At 40.6% G+C, this 12,649-nt stretch overlaps 1 protein-coding gene across 1 annotated transcript; it reads right to left on the bottom strand.

Moving 5' to 3' along the window:
- Positions 1 to 4,288: 4,288 nt before the first annotated feature.
- LOC118903546 (olfactory receptor 2H1-like) lies at positions 4,289 to 5,422 on the bottom strand. Its single transcript, XM_036868699.1, has 2 exons — positions 5,324 to 5,422; positions 4,289 to 5,227 (listed from the first exon to the last, which is right to left on the bottom strand). The coding sequence occupies exons 1-2, from the start codon at positions 5,420 to 5,422 to the stop codon at positions 4,289 to 4,291; spliced, it is 1,038 nt and encodes a 345-aa protein (XP_036724594.1).
- Positions 5,423 to 12,649: the final 7,227 nt, after the last annotated feature.

The following is a 12,649-nucleotide window of genomic DNA, read 5'->3' as shown; positions in this document are numbered from 1 at the left end:
ACCTGGCCTTTCCATGCAGCCTGGGATTCCTTACAACATGGTGCCTGGGTTCCAAAGGCAAGTGTCCCGAGAGAGAGAGAGAGAGAGAGAGAGAGAGAGAGACAGACAGACAGACAGACAGACAGACAGACAGACAGACAGACACAGACAGACATGGGAGGAGAGAGCCAACTAGATCGAAGCTGTATCTTTTTTCTGACATAGCCTTGGAAGTCACATAGCAGCACTTCTGCTGTATCCCATTGGTTGGGGCAGTCACAAGGGTGTGCCCAGATTCAAAGAGAGGAAACATGGACCTCACGTCATGGTGGTCTGAGTATCAGTCCCACTGTGAAAAGAACACGTGGGATGCAATAAATATGTTGCTGCAGCCTTCTTTGGAAAGAATGATCCACCGCATCTGGTCTGCCTACTCCAAAGCGAGCGTTCACTGCACCTCGCACGCTGCTGTCTACCCTCGCAGGTCCATCACCCAGTCTTGTCTGTTTGCTGACTTTCAGCCTCTTCCCAGGTCTTTGATTTCTTCTGGATGCTTCAAGGCCAGCGGTAGTCCCACACCTAGCCGTTTCTGCCAATTGTGGTTCCTTCCACGGTCCATTGTAATTTTAGGACACTGGATAGAGTTTATTCTCTCCGGTTTTTGAAGCAGGGAATTCTGTTACTTTGTACTTCAGGGTCCATTAACCCGAGGGGAATCGGAGGGTGGGCTTCATATCAGACAGCTTTCCCCCCCAAACAGGGGTTATATTCAAAATACTTAACCAATGAGGCATCCACTTACGCGGCCCCTGGAGCCAGGAAGGGAACACTAGAGACGGTCGTGGGAGACGAGACCTGTGTTGCTGCCGTGAACCGCACGGAGGCTTCCGCGAGGGGGCGCTGTGCCGGAACTGCGACACCGTGGGGAGAGGGAGCCGAGCTGCAGTAACACTAAGCGGCGCACAGAGTGTTCTCGGGGGTGGAGGGGAGGACAGATAATCTCTTTCCCCAACCCATCTTAGGTTCTTTATTTAGCTGGGGTCTTGCAAGTGGAGACCAGCAAAAGACAGATTAATAAGGGAAAAACTGAAGTTTATTAACACGTGCATCGCGAATATGCTTGGGAATACTCAGTGATGAGGAACTCGGAGGGGTGGTTAGAACTGGGGCTTATATACCATTTTGAGCTAAACAAAGGAAAAGGGGTTAAGGGGTTTTGGGCTTCTGGGTAGTGGCGGCCAGCTTTGGGAAAGTGATCAGGAAAAGTGTGGTAAATAGGGATTGTTTAGTAAGGTTTGTTATGCAGATTTAAGTCTGTGCCTTCTCTTTAGATAAGAGTTGTTAAGAGTCCTCCTCTGCCTGGTACAGGAGAGGGAGACACCTTTATAAAAGTAAATTTACAAAAAGAAAACTTGTGCCCTGTTGTAGAGGTTTTCTTGCAGCTGCTGGTTCTCAATGGGCCTTTAGCTTAAAATAATCCATATGCCAAAGAGACATATTTTGGGGTGGCATATCCTGGTACCCTTCAGGCATGAGTGACTAATTCTGCACAGGGGAAACAGAAGCTGGGCCCTGTGCTTCAGGACCTATTCATGGTTCAGTGAGCCCTGAGGTTCTTGAATAATGTCCCCTTAAGTGCTTCCAACTCATGTGTCGTATTGGATAGGGAAGTGCCCACACTCACAGGACCTAAATCCTGTAGTCTTTAATCATCTGCAAGGAATCCCCTTTTCCACTTGTATCCATTTCAGTAGCTTCTCTATATTTCTAAAATAATCCATATTTTCCCCTTAAACCATTTGGCTCCCTGGTGTAACTCCTTCCCCCACATCTTCCCATCTTAATGCACAACATACGTACGCTAGCTCTTTCCACACAGTAAATCATCAGCAAATATTTCATATTAATATTGTTCCCTCTGCTGTGTTTTAAACCTCTGGGAAGAATTCTCTGATGCCCACACCACCCAATCCTCGTACACTTTATTCTTTCATTCTCTATGCCTTTGGCCTCGTACTTGCCCCCAACTCAGTTGTGTAGTGGTTACTTATGTTGGAATTGTGTCTCTGACCATCTTGATCTGCTTTGGACACTTTGAGGGTTGTGACTGAGTAAGCTTGTGCTGGGTTTTCCCCTACGGTATCCAGTAGATAACTGTCCACACAGGCTGAATGCATTCGGAATAAGATGTTAGCCCTAAAACCTCTGTTAATCCACTTTTTCAACAAATCAGTTTTCATTAAAACAGACTGTTTACACTGTTTCATTTAATTCTCTGTTGTATTTCCCCTAGAGTCTCTGTCTAGAAAGGATTTTACTGTATGAGAACATTAGGGCCTCTGGGCACAGGGAGCTGATAAACAGGCCAAAAAAGTAGGTTTCCAGGTCCCAGTGAGAGAAAGAGGATAGAGGTGATCATGACAAAAATGTATTACATAAGTGATTTGAAAAGTAGAACTAGGGTTAGCATCTCTTGTAGGGTTGAGATTAGGATTATTAAATATAAAATAGGGGATCTACATTTAGTATAGGATACAATCAAATTCGGAGGTCAAGGAGGCAAGAAGATTAGTACATGAATGGCTAAAATGAAGATTAGGATTAAAATAGAGTTAATGCTGCTGTTCTTTGCTGATGCCAGAGTAAATGTTGAATCAAAGCCATTTTGTGTTGGGACTAGAATAAAACTAGGATTTCCCTTTTTCTTATTTCATCAGCATGTATCCGAGAGAATTTGGTATTGTTGCCACTGCCATGGGGAAAGCTGGGAGACAGCATCTGTGAGATTAGGACCCCAGGAAACTTTACACATTTTTTGGAGATATTTATTCATTCATTCACTCACTCATTCATTCATTTATAGAACTAATTGGGGGCCACTTTTCTGCAACGTTCTGGTCCTTGCTTCTATGAGTCTGAAATCCAGTGGGGGAATTAAGCCAGGAACACACAATGTGAACTGTACCAAAACTTCCTCCAGGCAGCTATTGTTTCTTGTTCTCAGGGGATGCTTTCGAGCATCTGATAAACTCTTATTCCAGGGAAGCAAACCTCCTTCAGCTGGGGGATCTAATAAATTAGACATATTTCTAGACTGGGATGATTTCCTCAAAGTTTACTGAGAGATGTGAGACTTCTCACCCGTGCTGGGGAGACACTATTTGTATTCAAGCACAGGGTTAAGAGCCTGGAGACTTGAACCAGCCCTCCTGGGTCCAAATGTCTGAAATTGTTAAGCTGCTACTAAATTCTGTGTCCCAGTTTCTGCATCTGAAAAAGGATGGCAATATTACCTGTTTCATAGTGTTGTAATAGAGATTAAATGAGTCAATGTGTAAAAATTACTTTAAATGGTACCTGGGATATCATAATCACTATATAAATACCTAATAATAACAATATGATAATTATCATCTTTCTGAGCAAGAGTACAAACCTGATGACCTTAGAGAGGTCTTAGGTGAGGAGTCTGGGGTGCCAGTTGTAATACCACATACTGCCAGTCGATGGCACCAAAGCCCACATTGTTAAAACTGTCCTGTAGGCGTAAACATTTTGAGGTCTCCCTCTCTGTCTGAGCTGTTTTCGATTTGTGGGTGCCGTAGAAGATGCAACACTAGAACTGAAGAAGTTAAGCTTTCTCCTAAGGCTCTGTTCTGAATTCCAGCCTAAGGATACTGAAATATTTGACGACGGTATGAAAGCAACAGTGTGTATTTGAGAAGCTGCCTGATGGAAGTCACCAGGCCTGGGTTTTAGTCCTAACACTGCATGTCCTTGGGCGAGTTTCTGAACCCCTGGACTTCAGCTTCCCCCCTTCCTTGCTGTCATTTGGGGGATAAAATAGAACAACAATGCAAAACAGACACTTAAGGAAGTGGAAAAAAAACCCGAGGGAGAAGTAAAGAAACTATGGTAGAAATTAGAAGTAGAGGTAAAGAAATAGTGATGATGTGACAAGGAGGTGAGTTGGAAATGGAAATGATAAAATTGGGGAGATCACCATGGAGGTGAAATGTATGAAATACAAAATAGAGAAGATATTAAATTTGATTCATATGTTTCATATAGAGATAAGTACTTCCCCTTAGCACATTTTCAATCTCTGTGTCTCCGTGTCTCTGTCTCTCTCTCTGTCACACACACACACACTCACACTCACACTTGCATGCATGCACACACACATGGCTGTCATCCATTTCTGTGACATGATGGATGTGAGGAGAGCAGAGGTGCGGGGAACACAGACTTCCTGACAAAACCATGAAGAAGTTGCTCTCACTTTTCACGCACATCAAGCAGTTCTCGCTCAGCTCTCCCTGGAGTCCTCGTCCTTCCCCAGCAGCCTCCTGACTGCTCTCTTTACCTTCTTGTTCCTCAGGATGTATATGAGAGGGTTAAGTGAAGGAGTGCCCGCTGAATAGAAGAGACCAAAGAACTTGCCCCTCTTCTGGGCATAGGGATTTTGGGGCTGGAGGTAAACGGAAATGACTAAACTGTAGAAGATGGCGACCACAGTGAAATGGGGGGAGCAGGTGCCCAAAGCCTTTCTCCGTGCTCTGGCGGAGTTAATCCTCAGCACTGCCCAGGCAATGGCACCATAAGAGATAAGAATGAGGGCGAGTGGCATGACCAGGAAGATGACACTGGACACAGCGAACTGAATTTCATTGTAGGTGGTGTCTCCACAAGAGAGTTGAATTAGAGAAGGGATTTCACATACAAAGTCATCTGTTTGCCAACGGGGGCAGGAGGGCAGGTGGAGGGTGGGTGGTGTCTGGCCTACTGATTGGCCCAGACCCATTACCCAGGCCACAGCTGCCAGCTGCCGGCCCAGGCGGAGGTGGATGACGTTGGTATAGTGGAGGGGCTGGCAGACAGCCACGTAGCGGTCAAAGGCCACCACTGTCAGGAGGACACACTCAGTGGTCCCCAGAAACAGGAAGATGAAGAGCTGGACAGAGCAGCCAAGGAAGCTGATGGTCTTTGGGCCCCAGAGGTTGACCAGCATCTGGGGAACAAAACTTTTAGTGATGCAGAGGTCCAGGAAGGAGAGGTTGGAGAGGAAAAAGTACATTGGAGAGTGGAGCCTGGGGGCCAGCAGGGACAGCAGGGTGGTCAGTGTGTTGCCCACTAGAGTCAGGAGGTAAGAAATCAAGACAACCACGAAGAGGATTCTTTCAAGCCCTGGGCGTTCAGAGAGGCCCAGAAGGAGGAAGTCCACCAGGGAGCTGTGGTTGACCACGGCCTATTCCTGTCCAGACCTAGAGGGATGAGAGGTGTCTGAGCAGTGTGCTCCCACCTGTCTTATAAAAACTCACCCTGGTTACTTGTCGGGTCTTACCAGGTGGACGTTTCTCTTCCCGTTCCTTTCACCCAGCATCCCCAGGTACATCAACATCCAGCAGCCCCTTCTCTTCCCCTGTGTCTCCAGGTCAAACATTGTCTAGTAGAATGGAGGAAACTATGAATGTGCTGAAAGACAGATGAAGTTTTACACGTACCTCAGACTTACTGGCTGAAGGCAAAGAAAGCCGATATAAAATATGGATTAATTAATTCAGCAAACAATTATTGAGTACTTATTATATTCTTTAAAAAATTTTTTTTATTTTTGGCTGCGTTGGGTCTTCATTTCTGCGCGTGGGCTTTCTCTAGTTGTGGCGAGCGGGGGCTACTCTTCGTTGCAGTGCAAGGGCTTCTCATTGCTGTGGCTTCTCTTGCTGCGGAGCACGGGCTCTAGGTGCGCGGGCTTCAGTAGTTGTGGCACATAGGCTCAGTAGTTGTGGTGCACGGGCTTAGTTGCTCCGTGGCATGTGGGAATCTTCCCGGATCAGGGCTCAAACCCGTGTCCCCTGCATTGGCAGGCAGATTCTTAACCACTGTGCCACCAGGGAAGCCTCCTTTTTAAAAAAATATTTATTTATTTATTTGGTTGCACCGGATCTCAGTTGCGGCAGGTGGGCTCCTTAGTTGTGGCATGCATGTGGGATCTAGTTCCCTGACAAGGGATCGAACCCGGGCCCCCTGCTTTGGGAGCGCAGAGTCTTAACTGCTGGACCACCAGGGAAATCCCCCTAGTCTGTTCCATTTTATTGATAACAATATTCCACGTATGAATACATGACAATTTGTTTATCCATTCACCTGTTGATGGACATTTGAGTTGCTTGCAGCTATGAAAAAAGCTGCTATGAACGTTTGCAAACAGTTCTTTGTGTGGACACTTAGGAATGAAATATTAGGGTTGTATGATAAGCATCTGTTTATAAGAAACTGCTAAACTGTTTTCCAACGTGGCTGTGCCATTTACACTCCCATCAGCAATGTAGAGAATTCCAGTTATTCCATATCCTTGGTGATCCTTGGTGTTGTCTGTATTTCTGTTTCAGGCATTCTACTGGGTGTGAAGTGCTGTCTCATAGAAGTTTTAATTTTCTGCATGATGATTAATGATGTTGACTGTCATGTCATGTACTTATTGGTCCTGATGTGTTTTTTATTCAAGTCATTTTTACTATTACTTCTCTTATAAGTTACAGGCATTGATGGTTTGGCTCCTCTAAGACTTTTGAATGCCCATATACATTTTAGAATCAGCTTGCTCATTTCTACAAAAGACTGCTGTAATCTTTATTAATATGGCAATGAGCCTAGAGATCAATTTGAGGAAGAATTGATATCTTAACAATATTAACACTTGTAATCCTGAACAAGGCTATCTTTCCATTAAAAAAACCCTGCTTCTTTAATTTCTCTCACTAACATTTTATAGTTTTTAGTGTAGTAGGCTTGCATATCTTGATTAAATTCATCCTTAAGGGTTATTTTTTGTATTATTGTATATTATATTGAAATTGTTAATTTTCCAATTGTTCATTACTGTTATGTAAAATACAATTGATTTTTTTTTTTTGTATATTGACCTTATATCTTGTGATCTTGCTAAATGTACTTGTTAGGCTAATAGCTGTTTTGTAGATTCATTAGGAGGTTCTCTGCAAACAATTATGATTTTCTACATAAAAATAGTTTCATCTGTGAATAAAATATTTTTGCTTTTTCTTTCAAATCTTTATGGGTGTTATTTCTACTTTTTTTCCTTGTTTGCCTGGCTAGTACCTTGATTTCTTCCTGATCTTATGGGACAGTATTTCTTCATTAAGTATGATGTTGGCTTATGGGTTTTTCTGTAGATACACTTTAGAAGATTGAGGAAATTCCTTTCTATCACTAGTGCTGTCCTTCTCAGGGATAAAATCATGATGTATGTGATTTTGAAATGTCTTATTACTAGTGATGATCACTTTGGTCATTGAGTTAAGGTGATACTTGTCAGATTTCTCCACTATAAAATTACTATTTATAATAAATACGTATCCTGTGGGAGATGTGTTTAGATTATGCAAATATCTTTTTTCTCATTGTACTGTTGCCCACCAATTTTATTTTTTATTTTTAAATTTTTTTTTGAATTTTAGTATTTTATTTATTTTTTTATACAGCAGGTTCTTATTAGTTATCTATTTTATACATATTAGTGTATACATGTCAATCCCAATCTCCCAATTCATCACACCACCACCACCCTGTTGCCCACCAATTTTAGCATCCACAAATGATTCTTGACTACAACAGTTATTTCTGAGATGTTTGCCTAATGGAAAATTTCTATTTCCATCATTCTTTCTATTTGTTATTTTGAATTCTACTGCAAGGAAAAACTATTCCTTTTCTCCTATTTATTTATTTTTTGTTGATTTTCTTTATTTGTAAAAGTAGTGACAAAGTTGTGCAACCAACAACCTTATATAAATCTGGAATTTTTGTCTTCTTTAACCATGTTTTAAACTGAAGTATAGTTAATTTACAATGTTGTGTTAGTTTCAGGTGTACAGCAAAGTGATTCAGCTATATATAATGGATGAATATATATATATATATATATACACACACATATATTTAGCTGAACATATATATATACATATATATATATATATATATATATATATTCTCATTAAGATTCTTTTCCATTATAGGTTATTACAAGATATTGGATATAGTTCCCTGAGCTATACAGTAGGTCTTTGTTGGTTATCTATTTTACATATGGTAGTGTGTATATGTTAATCCCAAACTCCTAATTTATCTCCCTGCTCTGCTTTCCCCTTTTCTATGTCTGTGAGTCTATTTCTGTTTTGTAAATAAATTCATTTGTATCATACTTTAGATTCCACATATAAGTGATATCATGATATTTGTCTTTCTCTGTCTGACTTACTTCACTTAATATGATAATCTCTAGGTTAGAGATTTGTTCCTGGACTCTAAAAGCTTGTTCTGTACATCTCTAGGTTACTGGTCAGCCAAAGATTTGAGAGGAGTTCTTATCTAGTTTTTGGGTTTGTACCTTTGCAGTTTCCTCCTTCCTGGGATTTCTCCTCCTTAATTTCCAGGTAGGATAGCTCTCTTTTTCAAAGGGTCAAATGCCCTCCAGTTTCTCTTTGCTTTTGATCACTCCCACTGACTTCAAACAGTTATTATCTATATTTTACTTTTACAGAATTTATCATTGTTATTGGCCGGAGAGTTAGTCTAGTGCAGCATACTGTCTTTGTTTGTTGTAAATTTTCTGATTAAAAAAGATTTTTTTTTTCTCTCCGTGTTGGACTACAGTGTAGAAACAGTGAATTCTAGAAGCCCAAGGGTGGAAGAGCCATTTGAGTTAATGTTTAATCTTCATTTTTTTTTTTTTAAGTTTAATTTTTATTTATTTATTTATTTATTTATGGCTGTGTTGGGTCTTCGTTTCTGTGCGAGGGCCTTCTCTAGTTGTGGCAAGTGGGGGCCACTCTTCATTGCGGTGCGCGGACCTCTCATCATCGTGGCCTCTCCCGTTGCGGAGCACAGGCTCCAGACGCGCAGGCTCAGCAATTGTGGTTCACAGGCCCAGTTGCTCAGCGGCATGTGGGATCCTCCCAGATCAGGGCTCGAACCCGTGTTCCCTGAATTGGCAGGCAGATTCTCAACCACTGTGCCACCAGGGAAGCCCCTTAATCTTCCTTTGATACACCAAAATCCCCTTATAACTCACCACTTTTTGAATCGTCTCGGGCCATTTTTTCCCATTCCACTTTTTTTATAATTAATTTTTATTAGAGTATAGTTGCTTTATCCATTCAATTTTTTTTTTTATACTTTATATTTTTACGGGGCTATTCTGTCTTAAAATTTGCCTCATTTCTATTTCCACTTTCTGGTCTTAATTCTGTAGATTAGCGAAAGCCTAACCACTTATGAAATCTCACTTAATCATCATAACTGTCATGTGATGTAGATACCGTTTTTCCTATTATACCATAGATTGCTCATTATTCCCTAGTAGTAATTCTCCCCTCCTCCCATACTATTTCAGTTAGGTTATGCCTACTCAGAGTAAAAACGATTTCACAACCTCCCTTTCAGCTTCATGTGGTTGTAAGATGCTAGGCAATGGGATGTAGGAGAAATCCCCCCTGGCTGTTTCCTGGAGCCTTTCTTAAAATACTATTGAAGCCCTCTCTTTGGCCATCTTCTTTCATCAGTTCTGTCATATCCTGGAATAATGATGTAATGGCTGGAGCACTAGATACCATTTTGGACCACAAAAATGTGGACCATATCCTAAGAATAGCTGAGTTCAAAGGAGTGTGGTCCTGAGTTTTTTTGTGGAACAGAACTATCATACTGGCTCTGAGTCTTCTACCTCTGGATTTTGAAGCCACTTCTATCTTTTTGAAGCCAAATATTTTTAGATATGTGTTAAGGATTAGCAGAACCTAATCTTAAGTTAAATCCCCAACTTACAGAAGAAAGTACTAAGCTTCAGGATGGTTAAATAACTTGCATAAAAAGTAGGAAGCAGAGCCTGAATTTTTTCCAGGAAGGCCTGACTGCTGTAAAGTGGATGTGGGCCACTGGCCCACACACCACCCCACACCTCCTAGTGCATTAGCTACTCCAGTTATTTTGTCGATTTAGTCAGTTTTCACACATTGCCATCAGACCCAAGATCTAGGCTCAGTGACTATCCCTGAGTTATATATATTTTTTGGTTTATTTTGGTTAGGTTTGGCCTCTGATTTTAGCTAATTTTAAATTCCTTTGATTTCAGATAATATTATAGAATATATTATTAATCTTTCCAAGTTTTGGGGTATGTAAAATATTAGTGGATGTTGTGTGTTTGGGAGTAGGGAAGGCACAGGGTCCTGACAGTTAACCTATTATAGTGCTAGCTTTTCATGGCTATTTGCTTGGCAACTAGTGATGAGCATAGAAATTGGTTCCCATTGGTGCATATGTTATAGCCAGTTCTGTCCTGAGCCAATGACAGCATAAAAAAGATACATACCCCTCCCTTTACTCCCTTCCTCTGCCCGCCACCCTTTTGCTATTGAATAGATAAAACATACACAGATTGCTGAGAAATAAAATATTGCCTGCCATATCAGAAAACTAATGATGTCACAGTCATCAGTGATTGCAGTAGAGGTGAGCCCAGAGGGAACTCAGGAAGGAAACAAAGAATATCTGCCATGTAGCAGTCATCAGACTGCAGCCACTCCCAAAGGTGAGATCTGAGGGAACTCAGGATGAGAAAACACAGGATACTGGCCCCAGGTAACTGAGGTGCATATCAAAGGAATGATATCAGTGAGCCCAGACTCCTGCATCCTCCCATACATAGAAAAGCACTAAATTCCTTAACTTGAGATCCCTAGTTTTCTTTTATTAACAGTACTCTTTTGTTCCTACTACCTGCCCTTTGTTGCAAAATTCCTATATATCCTAGCTCCCTCCTTGCCTCCTCAGAGCAGTTTTCTCAAGGTTACTTGAGAAAGTCTCCTGGGTTTGCGGTCCTCAGTATGTCCCCTGTATAAAACATAACCCTGAACTTTTAGGTTGTGAATATATTTTTTTAGTTGACAATGCAAAACTAAAAACATAACAACAGGACAAGGCACATAATAAGTAAATCTCCTTCCCATTCCAGTTCCTTAGGCAATACAGTTTCTTTCCTCCCAGAGATATTGTATGCATATTTCAGCATATGTGTATAAATTTATCTTTTTAAATATCAGAATATTAGACATTTTGTAACTTGATTTTTTTCAGTTAATTCCACTATATACACCTTCATTTATTCTTTATTGATAAATGTTGTTTCCATTTTTTTGATTACAAATAATACCACATGAATAGGCTTGTACATATCTTATTTCATACATATATGAGTATATTAATAGAATAAATTCCTAAAGTGGAATTGCTGGGTTTAGGATATGTAGATGACATTTTAAAAATTATATTTTTGTCACCAGTTTTGGTACCACAAAAGAATACATGTAAGATATGTAAACTCTAAAGCATAATTTTGTCATAATCAACACTCATGGTTTTTACATTTTTATGACAGCTTGATGGCACAAATATATGGTCCTAAACACTATATTGTTCAGTTTTGCTTGTATTGATTTCCCTTTAGAACATTCATGTTTTAGATCATAACATTATTTTAGCTTTAATAGAGTGAATACACATTACATCTCTCAATTAAGTAATAAGAATGTCACATACATTAGTGACATTACTGAATGTCACATACATTAGTGACATTCAGTAAGTTGTTTCACCAAACATTAAGTTCCCAAAGTTAAACTTTAGACTCTAAATATGACAGGATGAGGTATCAGAGGGTTCTTAAATGCCTTATTCCCTATTGAAAATCTTCAAGTTACTCCTATCAGCATTTAGATTGGGCTTCATTTATTTAAAAAACAAACATACTCTGAATTTCAACGTAGCTTATCTCTTTTTATTTCAACGTAGCTTATCTCTTTTTAGTTTTGCTTGTTTTGAAGAGTTATGAAAAGTATCATACTTTTCTGTAGTCTCCTTGGTCTTGTTTTTTTTCCAATCAATCTGTATGTGGCATATCCATCCATATCATTGCTTGCAGGTATAACCCATCCATTTTTATTTCTGATGGTATTCTACAGTTCAGTTATCTATTTCCCTATTATGGAAAGGTATTTGGGTTGTTTTAGTTTGGCATGTCCATGTTTGATTTTGACATGTATTTTCCAAATTATCCTTCTTTGAGAGTGGACAAACTTTTCCCCCAACCATCATTAAATAAGAATTCACAGTTGCATTTTGATTGAGTTTGGTTGGCATTTCTGAAGCAATATTCCTGATCCCAAAGCAGTTTTACGAACTCTCTCATGGGCATTATGAAAGAGATGGAAACAAGGCTTCTGCTCCAGGAGGCCTCAGTGGGGGCCGTGACTAGCCCTAGACCACCCCATCAGCTAGTGCCAAGCTGGGAGGCTTTAGATATCTGAGACATTTGTTTTATAACCACCAAAATCTCCACAAAATGCTCTTTGACCTTGGCTGTTTTCTGAATTTGTTAGAGGGGCAAATGAAAAGAGATCTTTTTGCTTCTGAAAAAGTGTATTGTGACCCAGGGAGAAAAAATAAATCAGATTGACACTGTGGAGAGAAGCAAAGAGTTGTCAGGTCCCAAGAGGAAGCTGTAGTCAGCAAAGGGGCGTTGGGGGTTTGGAACCGCCCTCCCGCTGGAGGGAAAAGAGAGATCAGAGTCCAGATTTGTTATTCTCGTTCC

This window comes from Balaenoptera musculus, chromosome 11 (assembly GCF_009873245.2).
Source record: "Balaenoptera musculus isolate JJ_BM4_2016_0621 chromosome 11, mBalMus1.pri.v3, whole genome shotgun sequence".
Classification (NCBI taxonomy): domain Eukaryota; kingdom Metazoa; phylum Chordata; class Mammalia; order Artiodactyla; family Balaenopteridae; genus Balaenoptera; species Balaenoptera musculus.
Note: the sequence above shows the minus strand (reverse complement) of the source record. Positions and strands in the feature narration are given on the sequence as shown.

Excerpts from the sequence above, each read along its gene's own strand:
- LOC118903546 (XM_036868699.1), bottom strand. The coding sequence starts at position 5,422 with ATGTTTGACCTGGAGACACAGGGGAAGAGAAGGGGCTGCTGGATGTTG. Across the intron at positions 5,228-5,323 it reads GGAAGAGAAACGTCCACCTG|GCCGTGGTCAACCACAGCTC; the intron begins GTAAGACCCGAC and ends GGACAGGAATAG.